The 25,298-nt window shown below is 38.7% G+C and overlaps 1 protein-coding gene across 1 annotated transcript in view; it reads left to right on the top strand.

Annotated features, from left to right (window-relative positions):
- The window catches only part of SNX25 (sorting nexin 25), a 240,541-nt gene that overhangs the window by 165,859 nt on the left and 49,384 nt on the right, over positions 1-25,298 (top strand). The window contains exons 7-10 of the mRNA XM_044681650.1: positions 1,613-1,794; positions 14,881-15,012; positions 19,813-20,085; positions 23,473-23,637. Of these exons, the coding sequence (XP_044537585.1) occupies positions 1,613-1,794; positions 14,881-15,012; positions 19,813-20,085; positions 23,473-23,637 (752 nt within the window). The remainder of the gene's footprint in view (positions 1-1,612; positions 1,795-14,880; positions 15,013-19,812; positions 20,086-23,472; positions 23,638-25,298) is intronic.

The raw sequence follows: 25,298 nt of genomic DNA on the forward strand, positions 1-25,298 counted from the left end.
AAATACCTTGCCTCATCTCCAGCACCAAGCACAATGCTCTGTACCCAAGAAGTAATTAATAAATTTTGGTCAGAGTTGAATTTAAAAACTGTGTTCAACTATCCACATTCAGAGGAAGAACTGTGGGAATTGAAACACAGAAGAAAAACAACTGCTTGATCACATGTGTTGATGGGGATATGATTGGGGATGTAGAATCTAAATGATCACTCTTTTGCAAATATTAATAATATGGAAATAGGTCTTGACCAATGACACATGTAAAACCCAGTGGAATTGCTTGTTGGCTATGGGAGGGGAGGGAAAGAACATGAATCTTGTAACTGTGGGAAAATATCCCAAAATTAATTAATTAAATAAAAATATCCAGAAATAAAAAAATAAAAACTGTGTTCAGTTTTTCCTAGGGTTGATCCCCCAAAGAATCTGAATGATGTCCTCTAAGTATAGGAACAAACCTATCCTAATGTAACAGTGAAAATAAAGAGGACCAGGGCACAAATTTCTGAGCATGATCAGTTTATTAGTAAAGCATAAATTTATCACTAATGAATATCTGACCTTCCTCAGCAAAGCTAAGATCCCAAATGAAAGGGACAGCTCCCCTAAATAGCTTTGGGGAGTCCAAAACAAAGGGCATAATTTTGTAGGCAGTGAACAAGTTATGACTGATTAAAAGAGTTCAGCATCATGAGTGGTGAAATCAGTTACAAAGCTGAAGCATGAGGAACAACATGATTGGTTGGAAATTTGGGAAAAGGAGCTAACAACAGCCCCCCTTCTTCCCTCCTATGACACAGAAGCGTTCATTGTTTGAGTCCACCTGCAAGATTTGAGATAGTGGATCAGACTTCTTTAGATAACACACCAGACATCCTTGAAGGATAGCTTGGTGTATAAAGATACTAGCCCAGACTCCCCGGTGTCCTCCCACATCTCTCAAGGATAACAGATTTCTGTGAGGCCAGACTACAACAGTGATTAGCAGGGCTGGATTTCTAAACTTAACTCTTTACAGGCCAGAGAACCATGACTTGGGCAGAAGTAGGACAAGATCAATTAATCATAAATAGAATGATTTAAAAAAAAAAACCCACATAGAATCAATCTGATCATTTCACCAGAAAGAATTAAACCGGTAGCTTAGGGGAAGTCAGAGCTCTCTAAGCTCATTGTTTCAGCAACCAAGGAAAAAAATGTCAAAGTTGACACATTAGCAAGATTTTTGCTTGCTTTGAATAAATTCCTTGCAGTGGATTCTTGGTCTGGTGTCAGAGGACCAGTCTATCTAAATTCAGATAGGCTTACTATTGGAAAAAAATTTTTAATTGACCACTAAGAGATAAATGTTTTGTTCAGAGTAATTGCCAAAGACTTCCCAGTAAGGCATGAGGAAGGGAAGGTGTTCTAATATACAATGAACATTTGTGTCAGTAAATGGTAGATCCTTGGAGTATTGAATTACTTGTGTGGATGAATTCATAGTAGTTGAGGATATTTCCACATAGTAGATGTGATTCTGATTCTGAAATGCTGAGTCAGTCTGCCTATGGTTCTGAGCTGGCGTATCATGTCTTCATTAATTGGATCCTGTCTGTTACTCCACCAACAGGCAAAGAGACGGCTGCAATGAAAGCTGACCTCCTGAGAGCCAGGAATATGAAAAGGTATATTAACCAGCTGACTGTGGCAAAGAAACAGTGTGAGAAGAGAATTCGAGTTCTGGGAGGTCCTACTTATGATCAGCAAGAAGATGGGGCCTCAGATGAGGGAGATGGGCCTCAGAGCCAGAAGGTAAAGCTCCTATTTGTCCCAATTTTCACGTGTGTCCCCTTTCAATTTCAGGTAGAACTATACAAAGCACAAATATCCTTTAGATTTGTAATCACTGGCATAGAACACACACCAGGAGTTCCAGGGCCCCAAATTTCCACCCTTCTTTGGCCCAACTGTTGACATTGCCTGACTTCTCTTATTTCTGCTGAAGTAGCTGGTATGTGGAAGTTTTCCCTTCTTTCTCCTCCTTTGTGGACCACAACCAAGAATATTAAAAGGCATAATAACTTCCCATTTGTGAAAACCAGTAGGGAAAGAGAAGATAGTTCATTTCAGATGTCTGGATTTGAGGCTGAAAATGACAAAGTTAGGCCATTGGGGCCGTGCAACCCAATTCTATATAGGTAACCTCATAGACAGGATGTCCATCTTATCTGGCTGCTGTTTGTCCAAAGTCCAGTTCCTCTTCCTGCCATGCCCATATGATCCATGGGCAGAAGAGTCCACCAAAAGATGCTTGGGCATGTTTTTGTCCTTTTTCTTTTGGAGGGATGAGACAAGGTCGTCCTTAACTTTATTGTGTCTTGGACTGCCTTAGTTATCAAGTGAAGTCTATGGGCCACTTCTCACAATAACGTTTTTAAATAAATAGAATGCAATATGTAGGATTACAAAGGAAACTTATATTGAAATAGTTATCAAAATATTTTAAAATATTCCTCTAAAGTAAATGGAAAAACAAAGAAGCTAGTTGGATTTTTGTTTATTTGTTTGTTTTCTTGAGGACTATAAAGAATTTCAGCATTTTTTAGGTCTTTGTTTTGGTCTTTGTATTTCTAACACCACCAACACACCAATGTGTTCCACTTAGTAGATGCTTAATTAATGTTTGCAGAATGAATAAATGTTGTTGATGTGGTGCTGTTTATGGAGCATAGTGGATAGAGAACTGGACCTGGAGTCTGGAAGACCTCAGTAAATACAGCTTGAGACACTTATTAGCTTGTGACCCTGGGCAAGTCACTTAACTACTGCTTGCCCAAGTTTCCTCAAGAATACAAAAAGGATGATAATAGCACCCACCTCCCAGGGTTGTTGGACAACCAAATGAGATAATAATATTCGTAAAATGCTTATTACAGTGTTTGACGCATAGTAGTTTCTATAGAGATACTTCTTCCCATCATTTTCCTCTTCATCTCTTTTCCCTTGGTTTCTTTCCCAAGGAGACTAACAAAGCTACTGTTGCAGGTTCGTTTTTTGGGTAATTTGCTATTGAAAAGGTCAAGATATAAATCTATTGGTTTAGGGGCTGAAACGAAAAGGGTTTGGAGCCTGTGATGATAGCCAGAACATGCAGGCAGAGCTCTTAATCTGCTTACACTTGACCTAGTTGGCCCATCAGGTTCTTCATTTGAGAACTCAAAGCCATGTGATGCAAGTTCACAGGGTCACCCTGAAAATATTTTTGTGCATTGAGAAATAGAGGTGGTTTAGTTCCAAAGAAAATAAACAATTCTGTTCCTAAAGCTCTGCTTTTAAGAAGCTTCTCCATTAGCTGGCGCCATATTGAATTGAGGAGAAGTGGAGGAGACAGATGAGGATGCTCTCAAAGTCACCTTGATGATGGGAACAGACAGTGGGCAGTTAGGGCTAGTAATAGGAACATGACCCACATGCTCTGAAATCTTGTGTTTCTCACCAATGAGCACTAGTTAAGCATGAGAATCTGTAGTTTCGACATTGGTCAAGCATGAATTGCAGATTGATCAGTTCCCCATTCTGTAGCATCCAACAACTGTACTGGATCGGTAAAGTTCTACACTGGGCATCAGCCTTCTGCCTAATGTTTTATTAATTACTCATGCTATTCCTTATTTACTTCAGTTCTGTCTGAATTATTTAGACATAATTAATCACATAGAGTGGTCCTCCAATGTACTGCATCCCCCTCCCTGCTCCCATCATTGAAGAAAACATTCCAGAAGGGTAGCGACACCTCTACCATTTTCACAGATGATGACAAGGTGAGCAATGGGAGAACATGGGACCTGCACACTTAGGGCTCTGTTTTCCAGAGGAATCCCCCAAACCTGCACATGCTCCTTATTATTCCCTATGACATATGTGTCAAACCCCAAACCACCTGAATTTGGCCATGCCCATTTCCAGGGCTTGGGGGAAAAGGCAAAGATTTCTCTGTAAGCTTCCAGACCTTCAAGAAATATGCAAACCCTGATCCACAGCTTGGGCTGCTACTCTACTACCTATTTGAGCTATTCCATCAGGGCTACTCCATCACCCCCAGAGCTGCTACTCCATCAGCCCAGGGCTAATGGGGCTGTTACTCTGCACCTGGAGAGCTGCTAGTCCATCAGCTCCAGAGAGGCTACTATACTAATCCATCGGCCCTAAGGCTGCCTGATTAGCCCTCAGACTATTCTGCCAGTTATGAGGCTCTATCATTACTATTTTAAGCTTCTTCTTCAAATAAAATTCTTTTCTTAGGTCTGGTTTGAATGAAGTTTGAGCCTCCCATTCTTGGGGCCAGACCCTGCTACAAACTGGGATGTGTTTCTCCCACAACATTGACAGTTTTTTTCATATGCTGTCACTAATTGAACTTGGAGGTCAATACAATCCTTGTTTTCACTTTTCTTTTATTTGGAGTTTTTCCTTAATTATTTTAAATTTATCAATTAAGTTCTTCAAAAAGCATACCACAAATGTCTCCCTATTTAAATTTAACTAGAAGAAAGCCCTTTCAGAACTGTTAACTCATTTGGGGCTGTATAGGATCCTTTCAAGTAGAAAATCACATACCAGCATTATCTAGAGGCCACTATGTTTCAGTGGTTAAAAGCACTGAGACTGGAGTCAGGAAGACCTGGGTTCAAACCTGGCCTCAGATACTTAGGTAGCTAGCTAGCTTTTTGATCTTGAGCAAGTCACTTAACTTCTGTATGCCTAAGAGGCGGGTAGGCAGGTTAGTAGATTAGAATGCTGGGCCTGGAGTCAGACGGGTCTGAGTTCAAATGTGATCTCAGATACTTTCTAGTTGTGTGACCCTGGGTAAGTCACAGACTAAGTCTGGTTGCCGACAAAGGACTCCACAGGTGAAGGAAATAGCAAACCACTCCAGTGTCTTTGCTAAGGAAACCTTATGGAAAGTTATGATGCAACATAGAGTTGAACACAACTGAACATTTTTAAATTATTTTTTAAATTATTATTTTTAATTAACATTTTAAAAATTAATTTTGTTAAATATTTTCCAGTTAAATTCTAATCTGGTTTGGGCTACCCCCAGGAGTGTAGTGGGGTGCCCACAACCCTTTGGCTACATATATGACCTTCTAGACCAAATAATGGAATCCTGGATTTAGAGTTGGAAGGCACTTGAGGTCACCTGTGATCTTTAAGGTTTGTTCTAGTTCAAAATTGATGATCCTTTGGTCTAGCCTATCTCCTCTGAAAGATGAAGAAACTGAGGTCTAGGAAAGGGGCGTAGCTTGCCTGAAGTCACTCAGATAATTGTAACCCAAGGTCCCTGCCTCTATATGCTGGCCTCTCTTTCCACTATATTGCCATTTTTTTTACATTTCATCCATGGAAAGCCATTTTTTTAAATAAAGGAAAACAACCTGGATGCCTTTTCTCAGGCCAGTTATGTACCTAGCTCTTTGGGAGAGACACCATGATCTAAAACCAAGAAGAACTGGGATCTCATCCCACCTCTGAGTCATTCTGTGTTGCCCTGAGCCAGTCACTTGATCTCCTAATGTCCTAGGCGCCTCTCTGAGTTGCAGAGAAGGTGCTGATCTGCATTGGTAGAAGCAATTTCCTCACATGGGTATTCCCAAGCCAGTGAAATCACAGGTCCAGTCCCTATGCCCTAGCTCTTCTTTGCTGGACACAAGAAGCCTTAGGCAAGCAGTGTAGATCAGTGATGGGCAAAATACTGCCCGCAGGCCAGATGCAGCCCCCTGAAATGTTCTATCCAGCAGCTCAACATTATTCCTAATCTGATGAATACAATGAGTAGGATACAATACAATGAAACTTCGAAAGAGTTGCCTTAGAAACAGACTGACAGATGGGCATTTCCTTTCCGTTGGCCCCCTCTTTAAAAAGTTTGTTCAGGGGGCAGCTGGGTAGCTCAGTGGATTGAGAGTCAGGCCTAGAGATGGGAGGTCCTAGGTTCAAATCTGGCCTCAGACACTTCCCAGCTGTGTGACCCTGGACAAGTCACTTGACCCCCATTGCCTACCCTTACCACTCTTCTGCCTTGGAGCCAATACACAGTATTGATTCCAAGATGGAAGGTAAGGGTTTAAAAAAAAATAAAAATAAAAAGTTTGTCCATCGTATAGATGAATCAGTCACTCAGTGTAGACCCAATGCTACAACTAAAATAATAATTCAAACTCTTGATTTTGCCTGAATGAGTTCATCAGTTGACTGTGACAGACAACACATTCCAAGGCACGGTATAGTGGAAATTCACTGGCCTAGCAAACAGAAATGCTGGGTTCTAGTTCTGTCTCTCCTCTAATTAGTGATATGATCTTAGGCAAGTCATTTCCCCTTATTTGTTCAGGAAGGGCTTGGGCAAAGTTTTTTTCTTGAGTTCTCTTCTAGCTCTAAAAGTTCTTTGATTCTTTTCTGCTCTTCCAGAGTGGGAGTTTCATTGTTGTGCCATTGTAAGTTTTAAAAAAAATGTTATTAGCAAATGTTTGGCATCTAATAGGATGACTCACATCTTTACTGAGAGCCATAAAAATACAGTGTGTGCTCTCTGGGAGCTTTTAAGCTCATAGAGTTTTTAAAAAAAAGGATGACATTCTGTGCAAACACAAACCCTCTTAATGCAACTGAGGCTTTTTGGGAGTTAATTATCTTTAATAAATATACAAATAAAATAACAAAAATAAACCTTAGGAAGTCTTACCTGCTTTTAACCTAGCCTCTTCAATCCTTTGGTCCCTGCTAACATGAATCTAACTCTTCTTTTTTAGAATAATATTTTAACTAAGTATAAATGCAGAAAAGAGATGTAAGAGTCCAGGCCCTATCCACTATCCAAAAATAACTCCTTCTTCTCAGGGAAAAAAGTCAGATGTATACAATGTAATGCCATTTCTGGTTGGTGTCTTGTTGGTGAGTCCTACCAGACATGTAAACAGACCTGATTTAGTGTTGCATGGGAAGGGCAGCTCAAACTCTGAGTCCCCTCGTGTTGAAGTTTTTAATCTGACCGCTGGTTATTGCATTCTTTTCAGCTTTTCTCTTTGACACTTAATGGATATTTTCCAGTTAAGATGTTTGATAAAGACAGAGAGTTAGGCTTGATGAAGGGAGGGTTCAAATGTCTAGAGCAAATTCAGATTTCCAAAGCAGAGACAAAACATCAGTATCAAAATGAATGATGGCAATTGAATGTGTTGCATGGCCAAGTTTGTGAAACTCATGATTGCTATTTTCCACTTTAAAGGGAAATTCCATAGTATCTGTGAAATTCCATGACCTCTGCTTACTTAATTGCATGGCTGTCACTTGGATAGACTCATGCATAGGTGATTAAGTTCCCAACAACCTTATTTTCTTCCAGGAGAGAATATAAGATCCTTGAAGGAATAGTGTTTCACTTTTGTCTTCCATCCCTAGCACCCAGGACAGTGCCTAGTGCTTCAGAGACAATAAATGTTCGTTGATTGATTGCAGTTCAGTTTAAACATTAAGAATCTATCATGTACAGGGGGCAGCTGGGTAGCTCAGTGGATTGAGAGCCAGGCCTAGAGATGGGAGGTCCTAGGTTCAAATCTGGCCTCAGACACTTCCCAGCTGTGTGACCCTGGGCAAGTCACTTGACCCCCATTGCCTACCCTTACCAGTCTTCTGCCTTGGAGCCAATACAGAATCCTAGACAGAAGGTAAGGGTTTTATTTAAAAAATCTATCATGTACAGAGCACTGAGCTGGTGCTTATTTAGTGAGATAGAAAATTTAAGTGAGACATTGTCCATTGCTTTGTGGAGTTTCCATTATAGGAGGGGGATAAGGTACATACAGTTAACCCTACTTGAAGAGTTCAATGACTCCATGTTGATTGAGTACATCAAGGAGTGCAATTCAAAAGCCATTGATATTTCTTCATCCCATCAGATTCTTTTTCTCTCATAAATCCTCCATGGAAAATCCAATCCGTCCTACTTGATAGAGGCTTTCCTGAGATCTTTTCCATTTCATTGGTGTCAGTAGAGCACCCAAATTGTCCATTGGTCATCTCCATACAGATAATTATTGTTCTATAAATGCAGTAGAGAGGTACTATGTGAAGTAAATACTATGCTAAGCCTCAAGGGGGGAAGTCTGATCAGAGAGGGCTTCCTGGAAGATATGGTTTTAAAGCGTAAGTATGAATTCAGTAGGAGAGGAAAGCATAGCTATTGGTGAGTAGGCTAATTTGACTGGAGCATAGATTGAGTAAAGAGAGTAACATGAAGTAAGACATGTGCAGGGACCATATTGCAGAAGACCTTGAATACAAGGTAAAGGAAAAATGACTCAATAAAAAACATTGATTAAATGTTTATTCTATGTCAAGCACTGTGCTGGGGATACAAATAGAAAAGTGAAACAGTATTTGCCCTCAAGCTTATTCCATCAGAGGAAAGGGCATATTGGTCTTCAATGGAAAGTGGAACCAAGCCATGGAGGAGTCAATTGACATTCCCTTTCCATTAACAATGATAACGTTGATTTGATTGTGGTTCCTAGAAGTTGATATGGCAAGTAGTGGAGGGAAGTGGAGATCGTCTATGTAAGGTAGCAGAGAGAAGGGCAAGAAGACGGCTGGAGTGGTTGGCTGGAATGGGATAGTATGGTCTAGAGCAGTGACAGTGAGCCTCTTAGAGACTGAGTACCCAAACTGCTGCATGTGAGGTCCCCCCTTCCCGCCCCCACCTTACCCCAGACAGGGGAGGAAGGAAGTACTCCCATTGGGCTGCTGGGCAGAGAGGTAGGTGATGTGAGAAATGTCCTCAGGTGTGAGTGGGGAGGGGGAAGGGAGCAGCCTTCTCCAGCACACTCAGGCACACGTGCCTTACGTTCACCAACATGGGTCTAGAGTGACTGAGATGCTCAACTTACTCAGGAGGCAAAAACGACCCAACTTCATTTCTCTGATGCTTTGTCCTACCTACCTATTCTTGTAGCATCACTTTTGATTACTCCAGATTTGTCTGTACCAGAATTTGAGCTCTTACTTGCCTTGTACCTATTAGATTCACATGGTATCAAACCAAACCTCTAGTCCTGACTAGCCTTATTCCATTTCTACTTATATCCTACCATGACCCTCCCATGTATATTATATTATTATTTCAAGGAGGCCCAGTGCTGGCACTTAGTAGTTGGGTGACCCAGAGCAATACCTTTCTAAGCCTCAATTTCTACTCCTACCAATGGGGGCGATAATACTTACCTAGTTTACCTTCCCAGATTGTTGTGAGGATAACATCTTGAAAATCTTAATGTGTACATGCACATACACACACATGCATGCATGCATGCACACACACTACTGTTGTTATTAGAGATAAATAAAATCTGCAAAAAATTGCCAACAGATTTATAAGAAGGAAATATTTGGAGTAAAATAAATGAAGGAAGATATTCCATCCTTGGCTAACAATGAAAGCAGCCCCTGCTTTTGTCTCTGGGGGCCCTGCACACAAACAAACTACTGATCTCATTAGTGCTTTCCAGGCAGTGTGACTTAACATGAATCTGAGAGCTCAGTTCTGTAACTGAGCCTCAAAAAGGGCCCTGGTGCTTCCAATTTATCCTGGATCCTTGCCTCCCTCACTATTCTGTACCCCTTACCTTATGCTTTGATCATGTGTGGAGCCCAGTTCCCCAGCACCTCTCAGCTATCTCTGAGGCTCTTACTCTTTTCAGAGAATGTAATAAAGGTGCAGATTATTCTTTTTTATTTATTTTTGAATTTTATGAAGTCAAGGAAGAAATTCCCATTTGCCTTTTGAGCAGTCTTTTTTCTAGACAGGTCTTACTGTTCAGGTTTTTACTGTCGTCCCTTGAACATAAGCCATGTTAAGTCATCCCCAGGGTGCTGCTTTTTGACATCACAGCTGCCCTGTACCAATTTCCTGGCTACCTTAAGAGAGAAGTTTACCCGGCACTCGTGTGGAATGTCTCTACTGTAAGGCAGAGTACCCATTCCCAGGGGATTTTTATCTTCTTAGCTTCAGGTCCAACTTAACCAAGTGTAGTTTGAGTGCTCAGAGACTTCTCACAGAGTGCTGTGCTCAAGGCACTCCCTGGTAATAAAAGGCATTGAAGAGGAACTTGAGATGTGCCTCAGTCCCTGAAATTTATTGCCCCATTTCTGGAGAAATGGCCCCAGTGGAATAGAGATGTAGAAGTGAGAAAAGAAACAGTAACTAACTCTGAATGGGCAGAAAGAAAGATCTTCCCAGCCTCAGATGGTTACAGGCTGGGTGATCTGGGGCAAGTAACAACCTTTTTGTGCTCCAGGAAACTCTCTAAGGCAGTGGTTCCCAAACTTTTTTGGCCTACCGCCCCCTTTCCAGAAAAAATATTACTTAGCGCCCCCTGGAAATTATGAAACTATTTATTGAACTCAGAATAGAATGTAATACCAAAAAAAAAAAAAAAAAAAATGTGGCCATCACTGCTTCTATGGATTGCTGCAGCACCCACCAGGGGGCGGTAGCGCCCACTTTGGGAATCACTGCTCTAAGGTATTGCAATTCAATCACCTGTAGGGATTTCCCTTATCCCAATGAAATCACAGGAAAGAAAGGAAGGAGAGAGGGAAGAAGAAAGGGAAGGGGGAAGGAGGGCAGGACATAAAAGAGGGAGGGTAAGAGGAAGCAAGGGAAGAAGGAAAGAAGGAAGGATGTCCATAGGCAGCTTGAATTCTAGCTGGGTCCATGGCTTATGGCACACAGAACATCTACAAAGAGCAAAACAAAACTGTTTCCGAAGAATTCACATGTGGCATTATTGGGGATTTTATGACTAGATTTTTCTGGGATTGGCTTTCCATTCAGAAACAGCACCATGAGCACAGTAATATCCATTTCAAACTGAAAGACAAACAGAATTTGTCTGAAAGATACTTATGGAATAATTGGTTTGTTGCTTAAGACTCAAGCAAGTAAGATGAATTTTATTCTTCCAAATGTATAGAAAGCAATTTAAAGAGAACATGAGAAGACTAAATGAAGTATATTGATTACAAAATAGAGAATCCATTTTAAAAACCTCATGCTTGCACTATTGGCATGTTGGAAGCTTCTGTTTTAACAGGAGTTTCAGAGTGGTAACAATGTCAGCTTAGGTTCTTTAAATTGGATTATTACACATTTTTAAAACTTAAAAATATTGTTTCAGTGTACCTCTACACCTCTGCCTTGTAATGGATGAGTGAGTGGGGATCAAAAAATGTAGTTTAGCTCCTCCTCATCTCTTTTCTCAGTTATTGTAACAGAATCTGATTGGTCTCTCTGCCTCCGTTATCTTCCCCACTCCTGTTTATACTTGACACTGCTTCCAAAATAATTCTCTTTAAGTATAGATCTATCCATGGGACTCCTTCACTTAGTCTAAACCAGGGGCTCCCTAGTGTCTCTAAGATCCAATATAATAAACTCATCTGTTTAGTTTAAATGTAGCCCCAATCACTCTTGAGCCTTATTGACATTGCTCCCTCTCCCACACTCTGCAGTCTCTGTGAAGTGGCCTTCTTTCTGTTCCTCAGCATCATGCTATTCAAGCTCTTGCCCCTATACCTTTTTTTACTGGCAATCTCACATGCCTGGTATTCATTCATTCCTTTCCTATCTCAAAGAATCCCTTTCTTCTTTGAAGATTCAGCTTTGGCATCATTTTTAATTTTCAAATTAAAAAGATTTTTAATTTTAAAGCTCTCTGTAAATAAATTCTTCTTACGTATGATAAAAGGAGGCAGGAATACTGTCCATAATTGAATTTGCCAAACAATCAAAATTACATCATTCAAAGCTTTACTATAGCCATCAACTTCAACCTGAGAGTTGAGCACCACCCCCTCAATTTGTTTTGGATAATATTCATCTCTTTCTTCCCTCACTGACATATTCTTTTTTTTAAAGCCCTTAACTTCTGTGTATTGGCTCCTAGGTGGAAGAGTGGTAAGGGTGGGCAATGGGGAGTGTCAAGTGACTTGCCCAGGGTCACACAGCTGGGAAGTGTCTTGAGGCTGGATTTGAACCTAGGACCTCCTATCTCTAGGCCTGACTCTCAATTCACTGAGCTACCCAGCTGCCCCCCTCACTGACATATTCTTAGTTCAGGCACTAATATAATTGCCATAATAATCAGGGAAAACAGAAGGAGGAAAAAAGGAGCAAAGATTTGAATAATTCAATGACTAAATCAACCAGTTTTATTTTTCTTGAGAAAATAAAGATGGCCAGTTGTATAGCTAAAAATGATAGAGATGGAGAAGCTTTGTTATGTATTAATTGGTGTTCCCAAGATACTCTTCTCTGTCCCAGAGGAGGATGTACCAACATCTATGAGATAATATTTAATAGCCTTCAATTCAAAGAAGACCAGTTGACATCATGAGTGATACCTTGGCTTGCTCATTAACTGGATTTAAGTGAGGCACAGCTGTACAAAGTCTTCAGCATCTTTAGAGTCTTTCAGAGTCATCAAAGTCCAGTCACAAAAGTCAGGATGACTGGCACTGCCCTGGGATACAGTGTATGACATTGGCATCTTTGAAATCTGACTCAGCTTTAAGTGCCCGACAGCACCTGCTTCAGCCAGCTTCATGGCCACTGGAACAAATTGTTCTCATCTGTCCATTCCACTGGGGTTAGTCTTCACATGCTTGGAGTAGACATCCCCCTAACTCACTATCTCATTGGGGACCTGTTGGTTACTCTCAATTGGATTTAGCCCATCTGCTGAGATAGTTTTACTAGAGTGTGACCACTATGCATGATGCAGCTTCTGGAGCCACAGGTGTGAGAGTTGGGTGAAAAGTAGACACCAAAGGAGGATGAGCAGCTCAGTAAGATCTCAGCAAACCTTTACATTAGAGGGCTAGTCCTTCTTGAACACCTCATATGCCTCTCCATGAAATCACATATTTATCAAAGCATGTGCTCTCTAATAGGAAGTCTGAGTTCTCTCCATGAAATCACAAATGTATCAAAGAACCCAAAAATCTGTTCATGATTATTACAGTGATGTAGAAGATGAGAGGCATGAGCAATAAAAAAAAAAAACACCTAACATTTGTCACTAAAAGGTTGGTAGAAGTTAAGGCAAAAAAATTTTTAATGCAGTTTATCAAATTCGACAAATATTTATTAAACATCAACTGTATACACTTAACACAGTTGTTATATTATACTAGATATTGGGGGTTCTGGGGGTACAGAGATAAAAATTTAATGGTTAACACCCTCAAGGAGCTTACATTCTATCTGGGAGGATTTGATATAAAGTGAAAAATTCCTAACTGGGAGTAGGAGGTTTCTTATAGAAGGTTTTATATGGTGGAGTTGAACCTTGAAAGAAAATAAGATGAAGGAGAGCATTCCAGGCCTCGGGCACAATGACTTGGACAAAGTCATTAAGATACGAAATGGCTTACTGAGTTGGAATAACAGCTAGTGGACCACTTTTACTGTAATGTAAAGTCATTAAAGAAGAAAAATGTGAAATAAGGATGGAAAGGGAGGGAGGGAGTCAGATACTTTAGATTATCAGGCTAAGAAGTTTATATTTTTATCTAGAAGTAGTAGTGAACCACTGAAGAATTTTGAGTAGGCGACTGACATGGTCAAGCTTATGTTCTAGGAATAATAATTAGGGTGCTTTATGGAAGGGTAGAGGGGTCCATTTCTTTTCTCCAACAAAGCAAATCACATTAGGTGAGGGCTAACTTAATTGGTGGTGGTTTTTTTAAAGAGTTGATTATATTCACTATCATTTCAAGTTTGCCTTCAGGAAAATCATATTGGAAATATTTTAAGATGATTTGTTAAACAGCTACAATATTAACAAAACAATTGCCAAACACAGATCCTTTTGGCTAACATTTTTTCCTCTGTAGACAAAATAAACCTTTTCCTTGTTATTAATCAGAGATGATGATATGAGATTTGAGGATTTATTTGAGAAATTTCCTCTAATGAATTGATCCATAATAAACTGCATTTGCTTTCTCATAATTTACTCCTTTTACCTGGTGTTTCTCTGTGGAATATCTTCAGTGAAAGAGTTGGCTTTTTATTTCTCTCCAAGCACCAAAAAAGAAAAACAAATATCACTTGAGAAGTAATATGATACAGAGGAAAGAATCCAGATGTTGTGTCAGAAGCCCTGGACTCAGATCCTGCCTGGGTTGCTTACTTAATCCTTGGGTCAATCACTTGATCTTGGGTCAATCACTTGATCTATGTACAACCTTCTTCTTCTTTGTATATGGAAATGCATGTTTTATTTGGTTTTGTAAAATGTGGAAGAAAAAAAAACAATCAAAAGACAAAAAAGGAAGAGCACATAGATACCACTGAATAATTACATTGTCTACAAAATAAAAATAACACAACAATATTTGTTCAAAAATGTTTATGTTAACATATATTCAACAGACATTCAAAAAACATTTGTTAAGCAAATGTTTAGAGATATAAAGTGAGATTTAGCATAGATCCTGCACTTATTGGCCTATGCTCTCATGCTAGGGAAAGATGTGTCCAAAGGAAGATGGAGATATGAACAGATGTTCAGATGAAGTGCTATAGCAATTTTGAACCATATTTTCTACATTTTATTCATGAAAAGTTAGAAGTCCTGCTTGAATATTCACTAATTTCTCACCTAACTTAGAGAACTGAACATTTTGATTTGTTACATATGTGATCATATATTGATTGCTCACTTTTGCTAAATGATGTGCTAAGGGTGGATGATGGAAGTAGAAGGAAATAGATTTTGCCAGTGTTTACATGATTATTCATTCCTGGCTCTGCTCTTGACTTTTCTTTACTAACAGATCCTTCAATTTGAGGATATTTTGGCAAACCCATCCTATCGAGAGCACTTTCGAATATACATGGAGAGGATGGACAAGAGAGCACTAATTAGCTTTTGGGAGTCTGTGGAATATTTGAAGAATGCAAACAAGGTAACTGAGGAGATAATAACTTCTTTGGTAGCAATTCAAATGTTATTAATATGTCTATATTAACATAATATATATTAGTATACCCACGTTTCCTAGTGAAGATTTATTTCAAACTGAAACTAATCAAAAAAGCCTTAGAGTTAAAGGGACCCTAATTTAATTCTTATGTGAAACATAAACTACTGCTATAAAATCTCTCCAACTTTTGGTTGGAGACTTTCAGGAACAGGGAACTCATTATTTTCTAAGTCAAATCAGTCCATCTTAGAACAACTTTGATTATTAGGAACTTCTTTCTTATGCAGAGTTGTATACCTCCTTCTATTTTCTACCTGTTTCCATTTGGTTCTGTCCTTTAAGGACAAGCAGAATTATTCTAATCTCTCTTCTAAATGAAAATCCTTCAATAACATGGAAATAGGTATTAAGTAATAATACATGTATAACCCAGTGGGATTGCTTTTTGGCTCTGGGAGGAGGGAGGGAAATGGGGAGGGAAAGAATCTGAATTAGGAAACCATGGAAATATACTTCGAAATAAAAAAATAAATGATTATTTTTAGAAATGAAAGTCCTTCAAAAGCACAGAGCTATTCTGTCTCCCCTAAGCCCTTTTTCTAATTCAAACCTTTTCCTATCCTTCAACCAATTTGGCAGCTAGATGATGCCATAGATAGAACTCCAGGCCTGGAATCAAGAATACTTGGGTTCAAATATGACTTTAGACATTTACTCCCTGTGTGACTCTGGGCAAGTTATTTAATCTTGTTTGTCTCAGTTTTCTCATCTGTCAAATGGCAATAATAATTGCACCCACCTCCTAGTGTTGTTGTATGGATAAAATAAAATAAGATTTGTAAAGTACTTTGTAAACCTTAAAATGTTATGCTTTATAAATAATATAAATATTAATAAAGTTATTATTTTAGATAATAGAGCTCAAAGTCTCTTCATTATCTGGATCTGAACACTTGCCAACTTGCCCTTTTCAAAGTGTGATCCACAAGGTGAATAAAATAGAGGAAACTAGATGATACAGTGCTGAATCTGGAGTCAGGAAGACCCAAATTCAAATCCTGCCTCAGACACTAGTTGTGCGACCCTGAGCAAGTCACAAACCTCTGATATTTTTAGTTTTCTTATCCAAGAAATGAAGAGGGATAAAAATAGCATCTCCTTCCTAGGGGAACTTTAATAATAAAATGAAGTAGTATACATAAAGTGCTTTTAAACCTTACTTGCAGTTGTTCAGTTGTTTCAGTCACATGTGAACTCTTTGCAACTCCATTTGACAATTTCTTAGCAAAGTTACTCCCATTTCCTTCTCCGGGTCATCTTACATATAAGGAAACTGAGGCAAAAAGGGTTAACTGATTTGCCCAGGGTCACACAGCTAGTTAATATCTGAGGATAAATTTTAACTCAGGGAGATGAGTCTTCCTGACTCCAGGCTTGGCACTCTATTGATTGCCCTACTTAGCTGCCCCTACATACCTTAAAGGGACATATAACAAACTATCATCATCATTAATGTTGTTGCTCCAGAGATGATGTGATCGAGGCAGCTAAGCAGAGTATACTGGCACCATGATCTCCCACTATACTTTTATTATTGCTACCTATTATTGAATTGGTCTCATTGACCTGATGACTCATTAAACTTGTTATCTATTAAACAAGCAGATGATTTTTTATGTGAAATTTTAATCCAATTAAAATTTTCCATCAAAACATTAATTCTAACCCAGTTATAATTTTTCTACCTTATATGAGGTGAGTTCCTTCCTTCCCAAGTGACTTCTGGCCAGCCCCCAAATCAAATGGCAACCAGGAGGGTTAAGGGGTTTGGAAGCTCTGGTAACTGAATCTCAGTTGAAGAAATAGAGAATTTGAACTGGAAGAAGAGATGACTTTTCAAAAGTCCACCAGCTCTGTCTTTAAGCTTCTTGAAGGCTTCCAGGTGAAAGAGGGATTCAACTTGTTAGACTTGTTTCTGAAGTAAGTAGGAGTTACAAAGAAGCAGATTTCAGCAGCCATGAGGGAAAACTTCCTAATAATGAAATCATGTTGCCTTATGTTGATCCTGAGCTCCCCTCAAAAAAAAATGTTAAAAAAAATGTAGTGAGTTGCCCATCAGGAATGTGGTTAATCTCCTTTAAAGAAGATTTCTGTTTAGTTATAGATAGATCTGTTCAGGGTCCAGGATCTTTGCCAAGAAAACCCCAAATGGGGTCAAGAAGAGTCACCTACAACTAAAATGACTGAACAAAAACAGCAACAGCAACAGAGTCCTAGGGATCATTAACTTAGATTCTATAAACTTGTTTTTAAAATACTTTGAAAACTCTATTTCAATATAATTGGCTTTCTTTGTAGTATTACATATTTTATTTTGTTTTATGCATTTAAAGCATTATTCTGGGAAGGAGTTCATTGGCTTGGTCAGGCTTCCAAAGAGGGGTCCACGATACAAAATAGCTTAAGAACTCCAGGGCTTTCAACCCTGAGTGCTAAAATCATAGGGAATTTTCCAAAAGGATAGACCGCAGCCTCTGAACTGTTCAGCTATAGTTTGATGCTTTCATTAGCATTATACAAGGTCATGTCAGACAGCACATTTGGATGTAAGAATGATGGAATATTTGTAAAAAATAGCTTCTTGCTTTCTAGCTACACACGTATCTTTGTCACACTTGGGCGAACATTCAGAGAATGTTGTCTCCTTTTCTACTATTCTATATTGCTTCTAGCCTTAATTGAATATCTCTTAATATGTATAAATATTATATAAATATAAAAAATCTCTCAAAAAATAAGTTTATGTTCTCTCACACACACGCACACACCTAGAGTTATAGTTTTAAAAGTAGAGACTACTAATATCCCAAATTTAATGTTAAATAATCATTTGCAGTCTTTCTATATTATTGTTTTTGTTTTATTGTATTATTTAATAAAAAAAATTTTCTTCTTTTAAGCTCTTTGGCAAAATTCCTTTGTGAGGTGAGAAGTCATATTTCTAATTCCTTAGACCAGTGATGGGCAAACTATCCAGGCTGTCGTTTGCCCATCACTGCCTTAAGCAATTCCCTAATCACTAGGCCCCCACATCCAGATGTAGTGATTAGGGAATTGCTTAAGGCAGTGATGGGCAAACTAGTCTGGATCTGGCCCACGGGGAATAGTTTGCCCATCACTGCCTTAGACCAAAGCAATTTTGAATTTTCAGGGCCTCAAATATAATCCTGTAGGACTGAGATATATGAAAGGACAAGGTATCTCTCCTCATTTTTATTCTTCCAGTATTTAATAAGTTGCCATTGTAAGATTGTCAATATAAGTAGCTAATTTTAAGAGACAAATATATTCTTCATGGACTATATTGGAGAAGGAATGACTAATCATTTCAATATCTTTGTCGCGAAAACCCCCAAATTGAGTCACTAAGCATCAGATATGACTGAAACAACTGAACAACAACACATTCCTCAAAATTCAGTTGTTCATCACTTAGTGCCTTGCCTGTTGTTTGTGGATGCTCATGTTTGGCCAGATGTTAGGCTCATGTCACATAGACTTGGAGTCAGAAGACCTAAATTCATAGCCATCCTTTTTATTTTACAAGTGAGAAGAGTGAGGCATGAAAAGGTTAAGTATATAAGCTAAGAGTCCCCAGGGAATAAGAGGCAAAGATAGGGTTTGAACCTGGATCATCTAATCCAAGATCCAGTGGTTTTTCTTTGTAATAAATAGAATGGACTTTATATATCATCTAGTGTTCGTTTTCTCTCTCTCTCTCTCATTTGTTTGTGTTGTCCAGACCTGCAATGTCACTAAATATGGGGAACTCCAAGTTTGGAAACTCAAATGTTATCTATACTGCTTAAATACTCTTCTCTGATATTTATTGGCTGTTGAAGCTTGAGCAAATCATTTAACTTCTCTATGCTTCAGCATTTTCATTCCCAAAACAGAGCTAGTGATATCTGTGTCTCTGACCTGAGGATTATCATGAGAAAGCTCCTTATTGTTGAACAGGCCACAGAAATGAGTTATCGGTGTTTATTATTGTTGCCGTTATTATTATTATTTGTGTTAGAGTCATGCTTTCATTGGCAGAAGGAATTCTTGATTAAGAAATTCCCTCTACTAATGCAGAGTGGCAGTTGTTCTCTAATTTATCATCTCAGAAAATTGCCTGGGACACTGAGAGATGAAGTGAATTGTCAGAGGTCCCACAAGCCGCATTCCACAGGCAAGATTTAAACCTAGGTTTAACTCTAACTCTGAAGTCAGCTCTGTAGCCACTCTGTCAAAGATGATTATTGTTATTTTTTTTACTGAGCATCCAATTTTTTTTCCCTTTCTTTTTCTTTTTTTAGAAAATCTTACTAAAAGTTAATAGGTTAAAAATAGAATTGGCTTTTTAAGGAGTTAATGTGTTTCCCCTTCCCAAGGGATCCTTAGGAAAAGGCTGGATATTGTAAACGGGATTCCTTCTTTAAGATTTAAAGGAAGTAGGAGGCAGCAAGGTGGCTCAGTGGATTGAGAGCCAGGCCCAGAGACAGGAGGTCCTGGATTCAACCCTGACCTCAGACACTGCCTAGCTGTGTAACCCTAGGCAAGTAACTTGTTCCCCATTGCCTAGCCCTTACAACTCTTCTGCCTTGGAACCAATATACAGTATTGATTCTAAGACAGAAGGTAAGGGTTAAGACAGAAGGTAAAGATAAGGCAATAATTTGGCCTTAATGATTTTTATTTCTTTTTTCTTCATCGCATCTTTTGCCTTGTTTGCAGAATGAAATACCACAATTAGTCGGTGAAATTTATCAGAATTTCTTTGTGGAAAGCAGAGAGATTTCTGTGGAAAAGTCACTTTACAAAGAAATCCAGCAAAGCCTCGTAGGAAATAAAGGCATTGAAGTTTTCTACAGAATTCAGGGAGATGTTTATGAGACCTTGAAGGAAAGGTACTACCCCTCATTTATTGTCAGTGACCTATATGATAGACTGATTAAGAAAGAAGAAGAAAAGAGTGCCTCACAACTGATTTCTGACAAGGATGAAGCAGTGAGTATCACATTTTCTTTTTGCTATTCTTTTGAGTCATGAGTACAAATCCTATCCAAGTCAAATTACGTCAGTAAACACGTATTAAGTATCTATGTGAGGCTTTGTTCTAAGGGCTGTGGGTACAAAGAAAGTCCAAAGACAGTTTCTACTTAAAGGAGTTCACTAAAACATTAAGTTAAAAGGATATTTTGTAAACCTCTTGGAAGAAAAATAGTCATCACTAAGACCCAGCATGATTTCATCAAGAATATATTCTATCAAACTAACTAGATGTACTGAGTCTCTCATAGTACCATTTGTGGAAAAAGTAAAGAATTATGAGCTAAACAACAGCATATTACTTACCTCTGGAAGTGGAGAGGGGAGGAAAGAAGAGAATTTGGAGCTTAGCATTTTAAAAAAAGAATGTTAATAACTGTTTTTATATATAATTGAGAAAAAATTTTTAAATGGTAGCATAGTTAAGATGGATTCACAAGTTGTTGAATTACCAGATTCAAATAATCATTAATGTCTTTATGTCAGCTTGGAGAGGAGTTCCTAGTGGAGTACCAACAGGATCTGTGCTTGGTATCATTTTATTTAGCATTTTTATGAGTGACTTGGGTGAAATATAGGCAGTATGTTCATCAGATTTGCAGAAAACACAAAACTTAAAAGAATAATTCATTTTTTTGGTTGCATGTATTAGTATCCAAAGTAATCTCATCAACAGACTAGAATGATAGATTGATTCTTAAGATTAAATTAAGTAGAGATAACTATACAGTCTTAGGCTTGTGTTCCAGAAATCAGTATCATAAGTTCACAATGGAAAAGACAAGACTAGGCAAATCTGGGCATAAATCAGTGAAGAACAAACTCAATAGGAGTCAACTCCTATTATTGTCACACAGAGTGTGACATGACAAAAGCTAATGGTAATCCTAGGTTCCATTAAGTGTCCAGTGATCAGAAGGGGAAGGGCAATTATTCCACTGTACTCTTTCCTAGTTAGACCACATTCATAGTAGTGTGTTCACTTCTGCTGCCACATTTTGGGAAGGATCATTGATAAATGGGACAGCATTCCTAGGAGGACAAAAAAAATGGTGAAGCTCCTTGACCCAATGCCATATGACAACTGAAAGCACTTATCCTAGAGAGGATTTATAGGGAGGAGGAAGGGTAGTTGTCTCCAAGTATTTGAAGGGCCATTTTGTGCAAGAAGAGCTAGGCATCTTGTGCTTGATTGGCTTCAGAGGGCAGAGCCAGGAGAATTAATCAGAAGTTACAGAGAAGCCAATTTAGGCTCCATTTACCAAAATATCTCACTAAAAATTAGAGATGGTCAGAAATAGAACTGACTTTTTAAGGAGTTAGTAAGTTCTCCTTCTCTAGAGATCTTTGGGAAGAGGCTGGATATTGAAGAAGGGATTCCTAACAAGGTAGACAGTAGATTGGAGGACCTCTCAAATCTGAGATTTCAGGATTCTCCTGGGGGAAAAGAACCTCAAAACCTTAAGATAGAACTTTAAGGTTACAAAGCCCTTTTCTCACAACAGCCTTATGAAGTTGGTATCACTAACCTCATATGGAAAGTGGAGTAGCAGAGGCTCAAAGAATTGATTTGACTTGCCCATCATCACATAGGATTTGAACCCAGTTCTTCTTGGCTCCAAATCCAGCACTTTCTTCACTGTATCAAGTGCAACAATGGAGCCATAGCTAGTATCAGACAACCACAGAAGGCAATCTAGACAGCTTTGCCTTGGGCTCTGCCTTGTGTCATTAGTCATAAGTGTTATAGGCAAATTTTGGGTTAGAATTTTAGTTTAGTTCGCAGTATACAAACACCAAAATATTGTGTGGAACACTATTTTGGCTTTGTGTAAAGGGGGGAACTGTTATAGGCAAATTTATAAGGTAGGATATAAAGATAGGTAAAAAGATATGTAGCAATGCACAGGCAGCAGGAGACAAGATCTTAGCTGATTGGCATGGACATTCTGTGTAGAATGCAGCAGGAGCTGGAGGAGGTGGTTGAGTGATGCACTGTCAAGAGCTGAAGTAAGGAGCTTGGCAGCTGAGATCTTGTTAGCTGTCTGTATCCTGAAACTTTGGAGACCTTGGGTGTGAACATCAAGCAAGTGCCTAGACTAAGGAAAGGACAAGTCACTGTATTTGGGTGGACCAATTACAGAGTGCCGTTAACCTCAGTTTGTGGATTTACTAGCTGACCAGGGATTTGTTCCAGTACCTGTACCATCAAGGGTTCAGCTTGGAGCCATATCTCCTGTGGCGTGAGAAATCCCCTTGTCTCCAAAGCCCTTAGCAACCATTCCTGTTCCAGCCAGATTGTCTGTCTGTGCTAGAGCCAGAGAGAACTGAAAGTTGGCTGTGCCTTCTTTATTAATTTAGTCCAAACCTCTCCTACTTTCCTTCCTTTAACTTTATTAAACAGTTTACATAACTTCCTGTTTATTTCCTTCTTCACAACCAAAATGGACCCACCATTGTGTAATTTAATCCCTGACTAGAGTTAAGAGGACAGTTAGTCTTAACTGCCATTCTCTCAGTCCTGTCATCACTCATTCCCAAGCTTTCTCCTTTATTTGTGGGGGCTATTCCCTTGTGTTATTTGTGTCCTGGCAGTTAACCAACTTATCCCATCATTCTTCCTTCTCCCTGTACTACTCCCCAATGTTTTATTTACCCGCTACATAAGTCAGATTTATGGGAAGTTTCAAAATCCACCAGATGGACAGGCATTACATAGAGAAATAGATTTAGGCCCCTTTGAGCACGAGGCATATTCCAAATGTCCACCTGCTATGTTGGTTGCAAAATGCCCCCCGATCAAATCATAAACTATATCTTATTGAGAGATAATTTCTCAAATTCATTCAAGAAGGGCCCTTACTGCAGGAGTTTGGGGAAATTTTATTTAAAATTGTAATAGTTCCCATAATGTTTCTCTCAGGAAAATGCCAATTCTTTGGATTTTCATATCAAAATGAGTCATAGAATATTTCTCTTTAGTTGGTAAGAGTGCCCATCCCAGGAGCCTTCCAGCCTTCTGATTCCATGTCTAGGAAAGCTCCCTTGCCTCAAACCTTGAAGAAGTAAATGATTCCATGGCAAGTCCTGCCATCCCTTCAGACCATGAAACAATATTGACATTCTTTATGAGGCTGTGAATGCTAGTCATTTGGCCTGAAGCATATCTCATTTCCAGTTAGAGAAGAAAACTGTTTTCCTGATGCTACCATGTATTGTCGTGCCTTGGTACTAGTGACTGAGCATTTAGAATATTGTTTGTAAATAATCTTGGAGTGAATCTGCCATGTTAATTAAACAGGCATAGCCATCTGAAATCAAAAGTTCTTGTGACTTCTTTTCTAGAGTCAAGGAGGTGAAGCTGGGGAGGAAACCATGGAGGAAGGCAATAGTCGAATCAACGAGCAAGCCAGTTATGCTGTGAACAAACTACGGGAATTAAATGAGAAACTTGATTATAAAAAGCAGGCTCTGCATTCTATTCAAAATGCACCCAAACCTGATAAGAAGGTAAAGATTAAGTTTTCAATTTCCTCTTTTGAGAATCACATCTGTTTTGGTGGCTCAGAAAAAGTTGGCAACTCATGGTGACAGGAAGCTCTTCTAGTCTCTGGAGTTCTTCTCTCACAGGAATGTTGTGATGCTTAAATTGGAAAATATGGGCAAGGGGTTTAGCAAACCTAAAGTTCTACATCAATACAAGCTATTATTATTATTGTCAGCTTTCACTATCAATTGGTTAATATTTATTAAGTCTCAGTTGTGTGTTGGGCACTAGGAGCAAAGGCAAAAATGAGATAGTCTGTCCTCAAGGAGTTTAAAATCTATCTAGGGAGATGAGAGTATATTTTGTAGATATCAATATGGAAGTATCAATCTGACCTCAGACACTTCCTAGCTGTGTGACCCTGGGCAAGTCACTTAACTCCCATTGCCTAGCCCTTATCATTCTTCTGTCTTGGAATCAACACACAGTAGTGATTTCAAGATAGAAAGTAAAGTTTAAAAAAAAATGAATCATTTAAAGTGATTGTTCAGTACCTAAATATCTTTGTGGGACCAAGAGAATTAAACTTATATTAACTTATAACCAAGGGAAAAAATATGGAGGTATTCCAAAAGTCTTAGTGTAGTTTTTTTAAACCTTTATCTTCTGTCTTAGAATGAGATTGGTTCCAAGGTAGAAGAGCAGTAAGGGGTGGGCACTGGGGATTAAGAGATTTGCCCAGGGTCATAGCTAGGAAGTGTCTGAGATCAGATTTGAACCCAGGACCTTCTGTCTCTGGGGCTGGCTCCGAAGCCACTATCTAGCTATCCCCATTAGTGAAATTTTAATCTATTAATAGCATAAATCCCTTAAAATTTAATATTAATAGCTTAGTATTTTAAAGCTTTATGCTAATAATAGTTTAAAACTTCACTACATCTTTTGGGATACATTGTTTACACGTTGGTCACCCTGTTAACTATAAACTTCTTGAGGGGCAGAGATGGATGAATTTTTGACTTTATATCCCCAGTGCTTAGTACGCATTTGATAAATGCCTGTCTATTGGTCGATATCAATAGTCAGCAATAATAATAAAAGCTTTTCTTTATATAACATTTTAAGTTTTGCAAACTACTTTGGCTTTATTCTCTTACCTGAGTTTCACATCAAACAGTCCAACAGAGTTGGTATTCCAGGGCATTTTCTTATTTTAGATGAGGAAACTGAGGCGCAGGAGGATTTAAATGATTTGCCTAGGTACATATACCTTATAAGCATCAGAAGTGGAATTTAAACTCAGGTCTCTGTTGGGTTATAACATTGCCTGATTCTCTCAAAAAATTGTTTTTCATTGTCATTAATTTCTCACATCTTTTTTTGTTTGAGACTTCCAAAGACTTCATTTTGATGCCTTGATATCTTCTGCTATTTTCACTTCTCAGCTAATATTAGCCCCTTACTCTTGTGTATGTATTGACTAACTGAGATAATATTTTGTAGAGCACTTTGTCCACATGAAAGCAAAGTGATCATTTATATAGAGCTTTACAGTTATGAAGGACTTTCCCTACTGCCCCTTTGGATGATTTTTCATCCATGTGTTTTCTGGCAGTAAACTCTCATCTTTTGCTTTCAGAGAGGAGGGAGGGGAGTGTTATATATATATATATATATATATATA

The sequence above is a fragment of the Gracilinanus agilis genome, chromosome 6 (genome assembly GCF_016433145.1).
Source record: "Gracilinanus agilis isolate LMUSP501 chromosome 6, AgileGrace, whole genome shotgun sequence".
NCBI lineage: Eukaryota > Metazoa > Chordata > Mammalia > Didelphimorphia > Didelphidae > Gracilinanus > Gracilinanus agilis.